At 34.9% G+C, this 14,528-nt stretch overlaps 1 protein-coding gene across 1 annotated transcript in view; it reads right to left on the bottom strand.

Annotated features, from left to right (window-relative positions):
- Positions 1 to 14,528, bottom strand: part of DNAJC10 (DnaJ (Hsp40) homolog, subfamily C, member 10) — a 58,962-nt gene that overhangs the window by 18,134 nt on the left and 26,300 nt on the right. Inside the window, exons 12-21 of the mRNA XM_006878947.1 lie at positions 14,413 to 14,502; positions 13,526 to 13,639; positions 11,611 to 11,725; positions 8,177 to 8,304; positions 7,793 to 7,909; positions 5,045 to 5,146; positions 3,824 to 3,979; positions 2,630 to 2,763; positions 1,530 to 1,583; positions 1,153 to 1,300 (exon numbers count right to left, since the gene is read on the bottom strand). Coding sequence (XP_006879009.1) covers positions 1,153 to 1,300; positions 1,530 to 1,583; positions 2,630 to 2,763; positions 3,824 to 3,979; positions 5,045 to 5,146; positions 7,793 to 7,909; positions 8,177 to 8,304; positions 11,611 to 11,725; positions 13,526 to 13,639; positions 14,413 to 14,502 — 1,158 coding nt within the window. The remainder of the gene's footprint in view (positions 1 to 1,152; positions 1,301 to 1,529; positions 1,584 to 2,629; positions 2,764 to 3,823; positions 3,980 to 5,044; positions 5,147 to 7,792; positions 7,910 to 8,176; positions 8,305 to 11,610; positions 11,726 to 13,525; positions 13,640 to 14,412; positions 14,503 to 14,528) is intronic.

Genomic DNA, 14,528 nt, shown 5'->3' on the forward strand with positions numbered 1-14,528 from the left:
ATCTATGCCCCTGTTCAGCATGAAGAAGCCAGAGAGTTGGCATCCAATTCCCAAATCAATAAGACAGTTGGTTTAATTACTACTGGAAAATGCTTGTCATTACTCTGTAGCATCTAGTCCCCACTGGACCCTCATCATTTCCTTCACCTGCTCCCCCCACCGACCCAACTGTGCAGCTCTGCAACTGCATCCTGGCCCATCCTCACCCTTCTGACCCCAACCCTCACCTCCTTGTACCCCCAATATGTTTTTCCCAATAAAAAAAAATATTAATAAAAAAAAAAAGAAGAGCAGTTTTGTGAAGACAGCTGTCAGCTGAGCCAGCATGCACTGAGCCAGTACACAAATGTGTACAGGAATTTAAGATCACACTGATTAACAGACAAAGGCAAAGAACACAGAAGTTCAGTCTGAGTTGGGCTTTGCAGGATGAAGAGAGTACAATTCAGATGACTAAAGTGAGGGAAAAGCATTTTAGATAGTGAACAGTTAATATTTAGGGACAAACTCCATTGCTATATTGAGAGACCAGAAAATAATTTGATATGCCTGACATGTAAGGTGGTATGTGAAGGTGGTAAACGGAAGAGGTAGGAAGGGTCAGATAAGAGACCGAAGTAAATGATACATGTAGAGAAACTTGGTTAACACAAACTCCAAGACAGTATTTTAGAAAGATTACTAGGGCAGCACTAAGTAATGTAAACTGCAGCATGAGAAGAGTTATAAGGCAAACATGGCAATCCTAAGTGAGAGATGATGGTGAGAATGCAGAGACCAGCAGAGGAGATGGAAAAAAGATTTGAAAGACATTTAGGAGATAAAACTGGTAGAATCTAGAGATTTTCCAGAGAGCAGAATGTTGGTAGTGGGGGAAAGACTATGGGACAAGAGAAAAGAATTAGGTTTCTGGTTTTTACAGCCATGTAATATAATTAACCAAGGTAGAGAAAATGATAATTAAAAGCTCTAATAAGGAAGAAAGAACTCTTTTCCAAACATTACAATCTTAAACAAAGAATATGGTTTCCTAAAACTCAGAAGAAACCTCTAAGAAAAATCAACCGAGAATTATATTTTCACTGTTTTACTGAGTTATTAAAACATGCATGTGATTTGTTTTCTTCTTTAAAGTAGAGAGATAAGACTTACCCTAGCCAAGAGTTCAAACTCTGGGGCAAAATTTTGGCAAGGCCCACACCATGGAGCATAGAAATCAACCACCCAGTGATTTTTCCCTTGTAAAACTTTCTCATTGAAAGTCTGAGGTGTTAGCTCTATGGAGACTTGAGGTAAAAATCTGTGAAAGGAGATCAAATGATTTTCCATTATTAAAAAACAAACATCAGAAGTGTAATATTGTAAAGTTTCGGCAATATAGGATAGCCATAATGTGAAAATTGGTAATTATTTACAAAGTACATTAAAATGTTAGAGTCTTAAACAACAGAAAATGAAATTATAGACACAAGAGGAAGGTAATGGGCTTTGAATCTGTTTACACAATGACACTTATTTTAATTACTCACCCTAGACCCCAGATTCTTAAGGAATATGCATCCCTACTCCAACCATTGTAGCTACTGCAAGAAGAAAAATAAAATTATTATATTATTTGCTAGGATTAGGTATATGGGAAAAATATCATCTTAGTGTAGATAAATCTGTTTGACTTCATATATTATCTCTCTTCTCATATGGGTTCCACTGCAATTAATATGCATATAGCTCCCCAAATATATTTTTCTTTAGTCTTGATGGTCTTTTTGAGTTCTAGACTTGCCTACCAGATACCTCCATGGACTTATAAGAACAGCAAAGCTTAAATGTTTCTCAGTCTTTACTCAAGGTGTAAGTCAAATTCCCACTCATGTAAAAGAAAATCCATGTCTAGGCACATTATGAATGCAGCATTTCATTTCCTTTTTCTGTGAAATTCATGGTTTATTTTTACTTCTTCAGTAACTTTAAATGTATTCTGCCTTGGATGTATGTTTTCTACCTGAAACATTGAATACTGCTGAGTTGGAACTAACTCATAACTCCAGTGGGTTTTCAGAGGCAGTAAACTGTCTGGGAAAAGAATGCCCATCTTTCTCCCACAGAGTAGCTGGTGGATTTGAACTGCGTACCCTTGGGTTAGCAGCACAGCTTCTTTACCATTAGGCCACCAGGGTACCTTGGAAAGTACACAGACATCAAGGAAGACTTGAGTGCAAACCTCAATAGCGGCATGATTGGGAACACTGTTTAATGTCTATGAATTAGTTTACATATCTGTAAATTAGGGTAATGGTTTCTATTTTATAGGGTACTTGTGTGAACTAACAGAAAGAACAGTATCTGTAATCAAGGTGGAAGCTAGTAAATATCAGTTCTTCCATTCTTTATCCTGGTCTCTGTTAGACTGTAAATGTGATGGAGTGGGGGGGGGGTGTGTGTGTGTGTGTGTGTTTGATTCTTTCTTTTGTTCTTGGAAAGGCTCTCATTAAGCACTTCATCTTAACCACTACAGACTTATAATAAATACTTCCAGACTGACTTTTTAATTAGTTAGAATAACTTCTAAATATTAATTGTGTACATAAGTTTTTATAACAAATGCCTTAAAATTTTAGAGGGTACTTACTAATATTCATAAGCTTTATTTGATTTTTGAGGAAAAAATCTTATCTCAGGGTATCTCTGGACGTTTTCTTGGGCACAAAAAGAATGATACTGTTGGCAATCTACACTACCAACATTGATTAATCCAGTTAAAGTCTGTAAAATTTAAAAAAAAAAGAGTAACTGTTAAAATGTGATTACAATAAAAGGGACCTCCATAATCATACATGTTTACAATAAAAGCTGCCTCTGTACTATTAGGGACTCTAATAAAACTGAACTTCTCACAGACTATTTAAATTAATGAACTGGAAATCCAATTTAGTGGTCAAGAATTTACTGTAATTATTGCAGATTAGTCAGCTGAGTTCATTCATTACATGAAAAACTATGTATTTCTAAAATTAAGGATTACAAATGAAGAACTAATGTCTTTGGAATGATGTTTCAAAGGTTTACATATTTATAATGCAGAAACATTTGAAGAGAAATTTTGGAAACAGGAGTGGCATCCACTTCCTAAATAATAAGCCTCTGGAACTCTATGAACTTTGATAAATGTCGATAGTTGTAGAGAAGCTTCAGACCTTTTGTTCATAGGGTTGCTATGAATTGTGCTCGACTTGAAGGCAATGAACAACAACAACAATGCAGATAAGCACTGTAGATATATTGACTAGTATGAGAATGCTTTAAAAATATTGGAGAGAAAAAAAATATTGGAGAGGACAAACATGTAACAAATGTTAAGATAAATGATAATCTAACTCTGGAGATATCTTTTAATCTTAGAAAGATATATAACATATTAATTACATCTTCCATTCTAATATTCAGGTAATTTGTTTCTGTTTTTCATGATTTATATCATTGTGCCTAACTGGAGCAAATTTTCTAGATCCATCATTTAATGAGCAAGGCTATTATTTCCTTACTTTCTAAGTTTCACATTATTGTGAAGAAATGTAAGTAGAAATCAAATGGGATCACTGAGGCACGGCTGATGGTCATTTGGTCAAAAGTCAGCTAGGATATACAGTAAAAACAGGCAAATGATTCTGCATTATTCACATACCAGTAGTTTGAACACAGTACAAGCAGAATGATAAGAACGGTTATTAAATTATAAATAGTTGTAGGTTCACTCATACTAATTTCAAAGTAATAAATATACCTTCTCATTTACTGAGATCTAAAAAGAAATATTTTACTGTACCCGGGCCATTCTTTTCCATTCTGGCATTAACATTTGACACGGATGACACCATGGAGAATAGAAATCAACCATCCAGACTTCATCAGGTTTTCTTTGTTTAACTAGTTCATTAAAAGTGGTGGGTGTAAGGGAGACCACTGAAGGATTCCTAAGATCCTAAAGAGAACCAAGTTTCCATTAAAACAATATAAAGAAATCTTACTTATACATTCTTTGTAAATTGTTGGTCTATAACATTTAGAAAGGTTCCTCTTTTGTTGAAATCAGAAGATATTTAATAGAAATCTAGGGTTAATCTTAGAAAAAGTGAGAAATGAGTCCCAGTTTTAATTTGTATTTTTTTCCCCAGCAATTTTTCTATATCTAATTGCTTTTCCCCTTTATCTCTTTATCTCTGCAGTCATGTTAGGGAGAAAACAACCACTTTGATTACTGTTATAAGGAAATGATGCAAAAATTCGGATTTCCTGAGATTATCTACATAGATCATATACCTCTCTTCTGAAACAAATAAACAAAAAAAATTACTGCTTCAGTCTGTTATGCTCAAGTAATACTAACCAGATTAGCTTCATCAAAAAAGTGATCAAAATCAGACCACAATAAACATAACACATGTGACACTACTACTCTTAGGAAGAGCTAAGTAGAAAAGAAATGAAAATTGTCATGAAATGGAGTAACAGTAGACAGAAGTCTTGCTCTTTCCCTAGGAAGCTTCTGTAACTAGTCAACTTAGTCCATTTAGAGAGAAGGAAAAGTAGCTCTCAAACATGCACAGATGTAGGACCTGTCTGTCCTAAGAAGGTAGCAGTTACACTTCAAGCTCTGTGGCCCTGGAGAAGCCTGTCAAGATTACCAGTACCTTCGTATTTCTTGAGTAATACTGAGCTTACTCCTTTGTCATCTATTTAGGGCCTGAATGGACATAGTCTCTGGTGGTTCCATCAGAAAAAAGGAAAGAGGAAACCAGGTTTTATATCTTTATGTAAACAAAATAGTGTGTCTACTAATTATTACACAAATTGGTAAAAAAAAAAAATCATAGGCCTTATTTTCAGAGTTTACAGTCAAATATATAAAAGGTAACACTTTAAAAGAAATTAATTTTCTTATAAGAATGATTTAGCACAAAAAGACTAAACCCAGTTATCAAATGTTATTAATTATCCATATGAAGTATACACTGGATTTGTAGCAACAGGTTAAAATTAAAAATACCTCTATGAACTCCAAGATCTGTTCTGCAGAGTGATGTCCTTCATACTCATGAATGCTCGACTGGTTAAATACCACTGTTGTTGGATAAGCCTGAATGTTATACTGTTAGGAATAAGAATACAAATTAGACAGAAAACACTTCCATATTTTACCTAATTATTTTAAATTTGTAACTAGTTTACCTTTATTTAAGTTTTTAAAAAACAAAACCTACTAAAAACCAAAGACCTTGTATCAAACTGCTGCTGGTAACCAAAAAATTCAGTCTGATCAAAGTAAAGGGATTGAAGATTGTACTGATTAATAAATGACGCTCAATTTATGGTTACTCCGTTGGTCATGAAGTTGATAAGACACAGATCACTGAGAAGTGAGTATGTGTGATCCCTATATACACTCCTAAACCAGGTGGGAAGAAGCTGTGTAAAGGAGGCCAAATCTTTAGATTTGAGGGTTTTTTGAAGCCATTGATGATAATCTAATTTCTAATTTCTCTAGTAGTAGAAGAAAATTGGGGAAATAAACAATGAAGAAAAGTAAAGGAATAAATTAGTAATTAATGCGCTATTACGTTGAGTCGGAACCAACCCATAGCTGAGCGTCCAGTGGGTTTTCAGAGGCAGTACTCACTCACATGGGAAGAGATTGCCATTTCTTCTCCCGTGGAGCTGGCAGAATTGAACTGCATGCCTTTGGGATTGCAGCACAGATTCTTACCACCAGGCCACACTACTGTATTTTAGATCAAAGAATCATGCTCTAAAAATGTGATAGTATAAAATGTAATGACTCTCTTCTCAGAATCAGTATGAGCACCAGCCTAGAAAGTTGCTTTCTCAAATTTATATTCTTTTTCAAAACTATAAGGGATCATTATCTGTGGTTAAGGTATCCTGGTGGCTGAGAAGTATTCAGCAGTTATGTGAGAGATGGACAGTTTGGCTCTACTAGCCACTCCATGGGACAAGGCACACATCTTGTTTTTAGAGTCTTTGAAATGCTATTAGGCAACAACACACTTAGAGGGCCATTGACTTGATGATCCAAATTGACTTGATGGCACTGAGATTGGCTTTTGGTTTCAGGGTGAGATGGGCAATGTGCTAACTGAAAGGTGGTTGTAGAGGAAAAGGCCTAGCAATTTGCTCTCAGCTTAAGAAACAATACTGGCAGTTCTATTCTGTCTTATATGGGTTGCTAAAAATCAGAATCAACTCTTATGGCAAACATCTGTGGACTTGCATTCTTAAAGTTGATTAGCACATATAAAAATGGAAATCCTTGACTAAGATTTAGAAACTGGAATATTTGACTAGGATTTTTATAGCAAAGAATACAGATTCTTTGATATAAAAACCTTATTTTTTAAATTTGAGAATAAATCCAAATAATTCAGGAAGGTAACAAAACAACTATATTGTTGCTTCTATCACTGCGTTGGAATTGATCTGTATCTGACCCTCTAGCAGGTTTTCAGAGGCAGTTAATCACATGGGAGGAGGCTGCCCATCTTTCTCCCACAGGGCAGCTAATGGACTCCAAACACGTGTCTTTGGGATTGAAGTGCAGCTTCTTGCCCCTAGGCCACCACAGGTCCCTAAAAACTATAGTGAACTTCTAATAAGTGCTTATTTATGAATTCAATATGTAGTTTCTTAACTATTTTTCATTATAATTCTCTCTGGTAGCTAAAATAACTACATTTACAGAGGCTCTCAGTGGTTAAAAGACATGCGCAATATCAACCAGTTAATGGGGTAAAATTCAGCCCTCATAGCTACGTCACATATATGGATTCAGTAAGCTGAGGGAGGAGCTGGTGATTTGAACAGACGGCTTTTGGAGTTTTTGTTTTTTTTAATTTTTTTTTTTACAGCTTTTGGATTAACAATACAACACACTATGGATGACACCACCAGACTTTAACTGGATTAAGTTTGATTTGTTTTCCCCCAAGAATATAGTTCATAGATGGTTTTTTATACCTTTATCATAAACTATCTAATTCCCAGTTTTGTCCTTGACTTTGGGACTATTACTATCTTAGGTTTGTTAGTAACCTAATAAAACATTTCCTCATGAAAATTTTTCAAAGAAGCTCATTTAGTTTCTTTTTCTTCTATTAATTATAATTACAAGTATGAGGAAAGAAAAAGAATAACCACAGACGGCCAAAAGGTTAATTTTTAAATTAAAGTTATACAAATTCGTGCCATTGAGTTGGTTCTGATTCACCATGTGACCATACAGAAGAAGAGAAGTGCCCCAGTTTCCTCTTTACAGAAGCAGATTCCCACATTTTTCTCCTATATGGTGGACCTGTCCCCTTTTGGTTAGCCACGTGAGTATTTAACCACTTTGCTATCAGGGCTCCTAAATATAGATATGGTCTTATTTACCAAAATCAGAAAAGTATTTAGGTGATTTGGAAAAAAGTTTACACTGTTTTCTGAAGCTCAGACTTCTATATATCAATTGACATATATAACATATGTTTAAATAATTACAAAATCAATGTAAACATTTTACCAAGTTTCCTAAATATTTTCCTAACATTGATAAAGAACACTGAGAAACATGTACAATCTTATCTGTCTTTTAATCTGATCTTTTATCATTTTGTTGAAATTTTGCTTAAGTTACTTGTTACTACTCTAAATTGAAGATGTACATATCAAAGTCATTTTATCACAATGCCAGTATTTTTTTAAAAAAGAATTAAAAGAAATGTTTACACTTGTGCCTTACCATACTACAGAGTCCCTCATGAACTGTACAATCCAATGTACCAAACTTAAGCTGACCATAAAGATGCTTTGAAGCCTTCCGTAACTCCGGTAGTAAAGCTCGGCAAGGGGGACACCACTAGGAAAGATGAAAAAAATTCACAAGCATTGACCCAAATGAAATAGAATTCTGCAACAAACAGCAAGCAAATCTGAACCAAGATGCAAATTTAGATTGACAAGTACATTAATGCTCACTTAGAAATAATATATGATAGTAGCCAACAACAGATGATACAGTTTTACTCTTAATGGTTCAAGGTTATCCAGAAAATGTCTTTTTCCCCCAATATGGCAAGAGGAAATGCAACAATATGGAAATTTAACAGATATAAAAATAACTTACCGGGGCAAAAAAATCAACAAGCCATGGTTCTTTGTCATTGGCAGGAAAATTTTGAGGTCCAAGTGTGGTAACATGAGAATTAACACTTTCTTTGGCAAATGCAAGTATATCATACAGAATCATCTTTCCTTTGAGATGGAATAAAAGAAAAATTTAAAATCCACATTCTACTTTTTGTATCTATAGAAACATTTCTAAGTTTTTATCCCAAAATATTCAAGTTGAGATTTAATTGCTCAGTCTGCTACATGCAGGTCTGCTTTCGGAAGTGCTCTTACCTAGCACTTCTTTGTTTCTCAGACAATCAAGCATATTACAAAGACTTCTTACAAATGTTCTTTCATCGGCAGAGGCTGATTAATTACTTCATTATGGGGTTCCTACAGTTCTTTATGCTAACCTCAGCTATTACTGCAGAATTACTAAATCAGCATCTTTAGCCTGTACCTTTCTCAAGAATTCAAAACCTCTATTTCTCAGAGAAAAAAATTTACCTTAATGTTACAAACACATTTTCAAATACAATACATTCAAATACACTTGCTTCAGAAAATTTATTTTTCCCCTAAAATGCTATTTTCACCTTCTCATTTTGCCAAAAGAATGAACATCTAATGAGTACCCACAGAACATCCCTCGATTTATTTTTGGCTTATTCCTCTGCCATCTTATTATAAATATTATTCATCTCATCTCTTAGAATCTTCAGACACCGACCCAGCCAGGCTTATGAAATAACCAAGTTGGTCTCTGCCCAGAGGATGTGGCTAGTAGATCTGACTGGCAAGTGAGGCATCACCTTTGGGTTAGCAGCATAATTCCCTGCCCACTAGGCACCAGGACTCCATTCACTAATCCACCAAGTCAGAAATATGAATGTTCATCTTCGTTTCCCACCTCATTTCCTCACACCAAATCTATCACTGGGCTTTAACTTTGAGTTCTTGCAATTTTAAGTCAATACCTCTATCCATCCACACTATCATTTATCTTATACAGATGATAGCATTAGGCTTTTTATTCTTTCTTATCAAATTTTGCTCCCATCCATTCCATGCAGTCTTCTTTCTATTCTACGCCATTGTTGTTTTATGTACTGTGGAGTTGGAACCAACTTATAGTTGACCCTCCCATGGGTTTTCAGAAGTAAGATCGTCCATCTTTTTCTCATGGAGCACACAGTGGATTTGATCCTCATGCCTTTGGGGTGGCAGCACAACGTCTGACCACTAAGCCTTCTGCTTAACATCCATGAAAGCCTCTGGTCTCAGAATCAATGGCACAGGATACGACAGGGTTCAGGCCTGTTAGTCATGGTGTTTCTGTGTGCTGTACTTGACTTGACAGCATGTAATAAGGACAATTTACCTGGCAGATAAAACAGATGTATAATTTGGACTTCTGCAGTTCTTTATAGCCTGGTCCCACTCTATCCTTGACATTCTTGCTTTTCAAAGAGGAAATAAGGCTCTCTTATCTCAAAGGTCACTACTACAACTGCTAGCCCTATGTTTGGAATATCTTTGACTCTTCTTTATTACTCCTACCCCAGTTCTGAACTTTCTGTTGTTGTTAAGTGTCACTGAGTCAACTATATACCTCAGAGATCCTGTGAACAACAGGTCACATCCAATATTCTTAAGCCCACTGTTACAGTCAATGTGTCAATCCATCTCATTAAGGGTCTTCCTGTCCCTCCACTTTTCCCAGTATGATGTCTTTTTCCAAAACTGGCCCACTCCTAACAACATACCCAAAGGATGAAGTTTCACCATTCTTGCTTCTAAAGAATACCCTGGCTACACTTCCTCAATGGTAAGACTGTGTGTCTTTCTTTAGTTAGTCCATTATATTCAGTACTCTTCTCTAATACCTCCATTCAATTACAATTCATAGATCTCAATTAAGTCCTTTTTCCAGGAACTTCCTTCTAAATACTGCCCATGTATCTCCCTTGTAGTAATCAGTCTCCAAGATTTATCACCCAGCAGTCCCTACCTTGTGCACTCATACTGTTATACAGCCACCTCCCATGCTGTATAAGGACTAGTGTTTGTGAGAATATGGTAGAAGTGATGGCCTGTCTTGTCCAAGATCAAGTTACAAAAACAGCGTAGCTTATGTTTCGGCCTCTATTTCTTATTTAAGGAAAATCTGCTGCTGTGCCCTGAGTAGCCCTAAAGAATGGTCTTGCAGTGAGTAACTGACGGCTTCTGCCACAGAGACACCCTGCTTTTCACACTCGTGAGCTTGCAACCAGATTCTCCAGCTTCAGTCAGGGAGTTACAGTCCTGACCTACTTTAGCCTCATGAGAAACTGAATCATAACCACCCAGTGGTTATAATAACCCCATTTCTACAGCAAGCATGTAGAAACATACCTGATTTACACAGAAAGCAGGTGTGTTGTTATTAGGTTTATAGTTCTGCTGAGAAAGCTGAATCTGAACATTCTATATTCAATTCAAATATCACCTCCTGACCTTTATCTACCAGGCAAAAATCTACTTATTTGATCTTGTTCTAATTTATATACATAATAATCATCAAAGCACTTTTCATATTTTTATACACATCTTCCTTATAAACTACATTTTATACTTTATGAGAACAGTCCATATCTTACAACACTCTATCCATAATACCAAAAGCAATACTTTCCATATAATACACATTTCATAAATCTCTCTTATTTAAATAAGTATATTATACTTAGTAATTGGTGTGTATGATTTGCTATATTTTACCTCCTTCAGGACAGGGACTATGATGTTTTGCAGACTCTAGGAACTCTAAGTATAGTGCTAAAATCCAAAATAAACTATAGTAAAGAAATGCAGAGAAAAACAAAGAAACTTATTGCAAAGTTTGGTTGTCTTTGTTGTTGCTCATCTTTCTCCCACGGAACAGCTGGTGGATTCAAACTCTGTACCTTTGGGTTGTCTGGTGGCCTAGTGGTAAGAAGCTTTGCTACAATCTCAAAGTCACAGAGCTCAAATCCACCAGCTGCTCCACAGAAGAAGGACAATCTCTTCTTGTGTGATTTACTGCCTCTGAAAACCTGCTGGAGGGTCAGTTATTGTCAGTGATGACTCGACAATATACACAACAACAAGCCTAATGCAGGGGAAATCCAGATGAGGACCTGATGTTTCTCCTGGACTGGACACTGCAGGAGCTGCTCACACTGGCTTACAAGCAGGACCCTAGCATACTCATTAGCTTGGATTGGTCCTGGAAGCTTTTCTTTTTTTTTGATCGAAATAGTAAGCAGATAGAAAAAAGGAAGGATTTAAAAAAGAAAATTTCAAAATAGCGATGAATGTTAAACACCTTTCTCCACAAGAAATACATTTTTACTGATAAATGGGCACAAAGTTACTTTAAAGTAAAAAAAGCGGAATTAGAATATCACTCTTCCCCTCCCTGCTTACCATGATGGATTTCATATTCTTTGGTTCCTTGTCCTTTAAATACTGCTAGACACGGCTGTGAAACATAGAGTTTACTACAGAAGTCTGGTGCAGAGTAGCAGTCAAAACGGCCAATCTAAAGCAGAAGGAGAAGGTTAACATTCAATCTGACATAAACATCTATGCAGTTTTTAAAATATTCATAAAGGTAATTAAAATGACTCTGATCAGTACATTTCTAAATAGAACTTAATAGGCTAATAAAAAGTAAGAGATAGAAAAATATTAACTTACATTTAATACCAATACTTAACTTAAAAAAAAAGCCTTCTTAATTTGGAAGGATCATTAGTATAAAACAAGAAGCAGAAATAATAAAGAGCAAGCATGACAAGTTTAGCTACAGTGTGGAAAAAACCCAGCATAAATAAAGTTAAAAGGCAAATGATACACTGAACAAAAATCTTTTCAGTACACAAGACAAAATACCAAACCCACACACATCAAGTTAATTATGACTCATAGTAACACAGGACAGAGCAGAACAGCTCTTGGAGCTTCCAAGACTATAAATCTTTACATCTTCTCTCATGAGGCAGCTGTTGGATTTAAAACACTGACTTTTCAGTTAGTAGATCTGTTAATAAAATGGGAACAAACAAACATCCTATCAAGGAAAAGAAAACAGGTCAGAGATATAAAGATTAACTAGAAAAGAAATGTGATTGGTAAATCAAAATATCACTAGAAAGCAAAAAAGGGTAGGTGGAAACTCTTGACCTAGCACTTCTGGCTTATCAGAGTGGTGAGGGTTGCCAAAAGTGTGGAGAAATGAGTCCTGCATACTGTCAGGGAGAATCATAATTTGGTCAACTTCTTTAGAAAAGTTAAAAGAAAATATATCAACTTTGAGTAAAAATATTCTTATAAGAAAATAACTGGACAATTGCTACACTATTTGATAAAAAAAATAATGTAAACAACTTAAAAGCCAAATAAATAATGTAGTACAACCATGTAGTGAAATACTACTAAGCCTTTAGTGAGTAGATTTAATTTTGATTACAAGTACATGTAATAATGTTATCTGTCAATTACATATGCATGTATGTGACACATACAACTGCTGAGATACACTGCGATCCCATAGGCATGTGGTTCAAATCCACTAGATGGAGAAGGAGGGACAATCTCCTGCTGTACCAGTCAGATCCAATGTGACAGTACACACACAAAAAATAATAAAAATATTTAAAAAAAATTAAAAAAACCCAACCCAAAACAAAAAAAACTGCTGAGAAACTTACACACGTGTATATACACTCATAATGAATTTGTCAGTAATGTGAGCACAAGTGATTTCTGGATCTTTCTGATTTCTAATTCAGTTTTTTGTTTATATACATATATTTTTTCTGCTCGTTTTAAGACAGTGGGAAAGTAGTGAATAGAAGTAATATGAGTTTTTTTTAAAAGATACTTTTCATAATATGTACTTTTGAAAAAATGGCATTATTGTTGTTTAATTTTACAGCAACTAAAGAGATATGTGTTATCAGGTCAGTGTTTAACAACAACAACAAGTAACCCTACTTTTAATGAAACAAGAAAACATAGCTTTGAGTGTAAAACAGAAAATAGAACAAAACCACTTTAGAAACAACTTAAGGAAAATTTTCTGAGTTCTAGTGGAGTAACTGTTATTTAAAACTTAAATACTATGTACAATTTGATGGGCATAGGGAGGAGTGAAGGAAATAAGAAAGGGCACATGTGAAAAACAATGTATACAAACTGTAAATAAACCAGTATAAAATAAAAATGAAAAACACCCCAAAGTAAAAAAAAAAAAAATCAAGTAACTTAATGCTATGTAATACATTAATTAAGAAAGCACACAAGCTCAAGGAAAGGCACAATTTTTTTTTTCACTTACTTGAATATGTTCATGTTTTAGCAGAGCTTTCAGTTTCTTCAACTCAGGATCATGTGAATTTTGATTTTTTCCAAAATTAAAAAATATGAGCCACCTATGATGAGCTAAATGATCCTTAAAAGTAATAAAGAAAGTTCAACGACAAAATTCTAAGGGTTTTGACCTGTTATTTACTTGATTTACATTTTAACCAACCCATTGACTCATACTACTGTATAAAGATCTGATTCACCTATACTTTTACTTTGTAGTTTACTTACTACGTAAGTCACTTATATAGTAGTATAGCAGGATAATCTAAAAGCACGTTGCTTTAGAGGGGGAAAAACTCCTCGCTGCTCCTGTGGGGCTTCCAGAGGCAGTCAACGGCTTGGAAGGAGAATGCTCCATCTTGCTCTCTACAGTAGTAAATGTTACTTAAAACCTCATTTTTTAAATCCATACTAAAGAATTCAATAGCACAGAGGACAGAGAAATCAGCTATTGTGCATTTTAAGAAAGTTCGGTAAACGACACAGATCTAAAAATCTCTTGGATCAATAAAAAAAGGAAAAAAAAACAACTGATGATATCACAAACTGAATAGAGCTGCTTCTTAATGCTTAGCGAACAAGAATTCTTTATATAAGAACATAATATCCCAAAAGCATATGTAAAGTTTCTTTCTGTTAAAAATAATATCTTCTGATGCTGCCTTCTAGAGAAAAGGACTTGGGTTTAATTAGCAATATCTTCAACTCCCACAATTAGAGTTCAACTTAGAATTCACTATGAATGATTTCTTTGAACGATCACTTGATCAAATTCTCTTTTATGATGAATACAACAACCGATTTGAAAGTGATACTAACATTTATTTCTATTTAACATATTAGTTAAAACATTACCTCTAGTGTGTTTGCAGACAGTTGTTCAAAATCTGGAAGATTATTCATTATTTCCAAATATATTTCTTTAGCATCCAGTGAATTAAGAAACTAAAGTAAGAAAACAATATTTTTTA

This window comes from Elephantulus edwardii, unplaced genomic scaffold, assembly GCF_000299155.1.
Source record: "Elephantulus edwardii isolate Elephantulus edwardi_28Jun2011 unplaced genomic scaffold, EleEdw1.0 scaffold00001, whole genome shotgun sequence".
Lineage (NCBI taxonomy): Eukaryota > Metazoa > Chordata > Mammalia > Macroscelidea > Macroscelididae > Elephantulus > Elephantulus edwardii.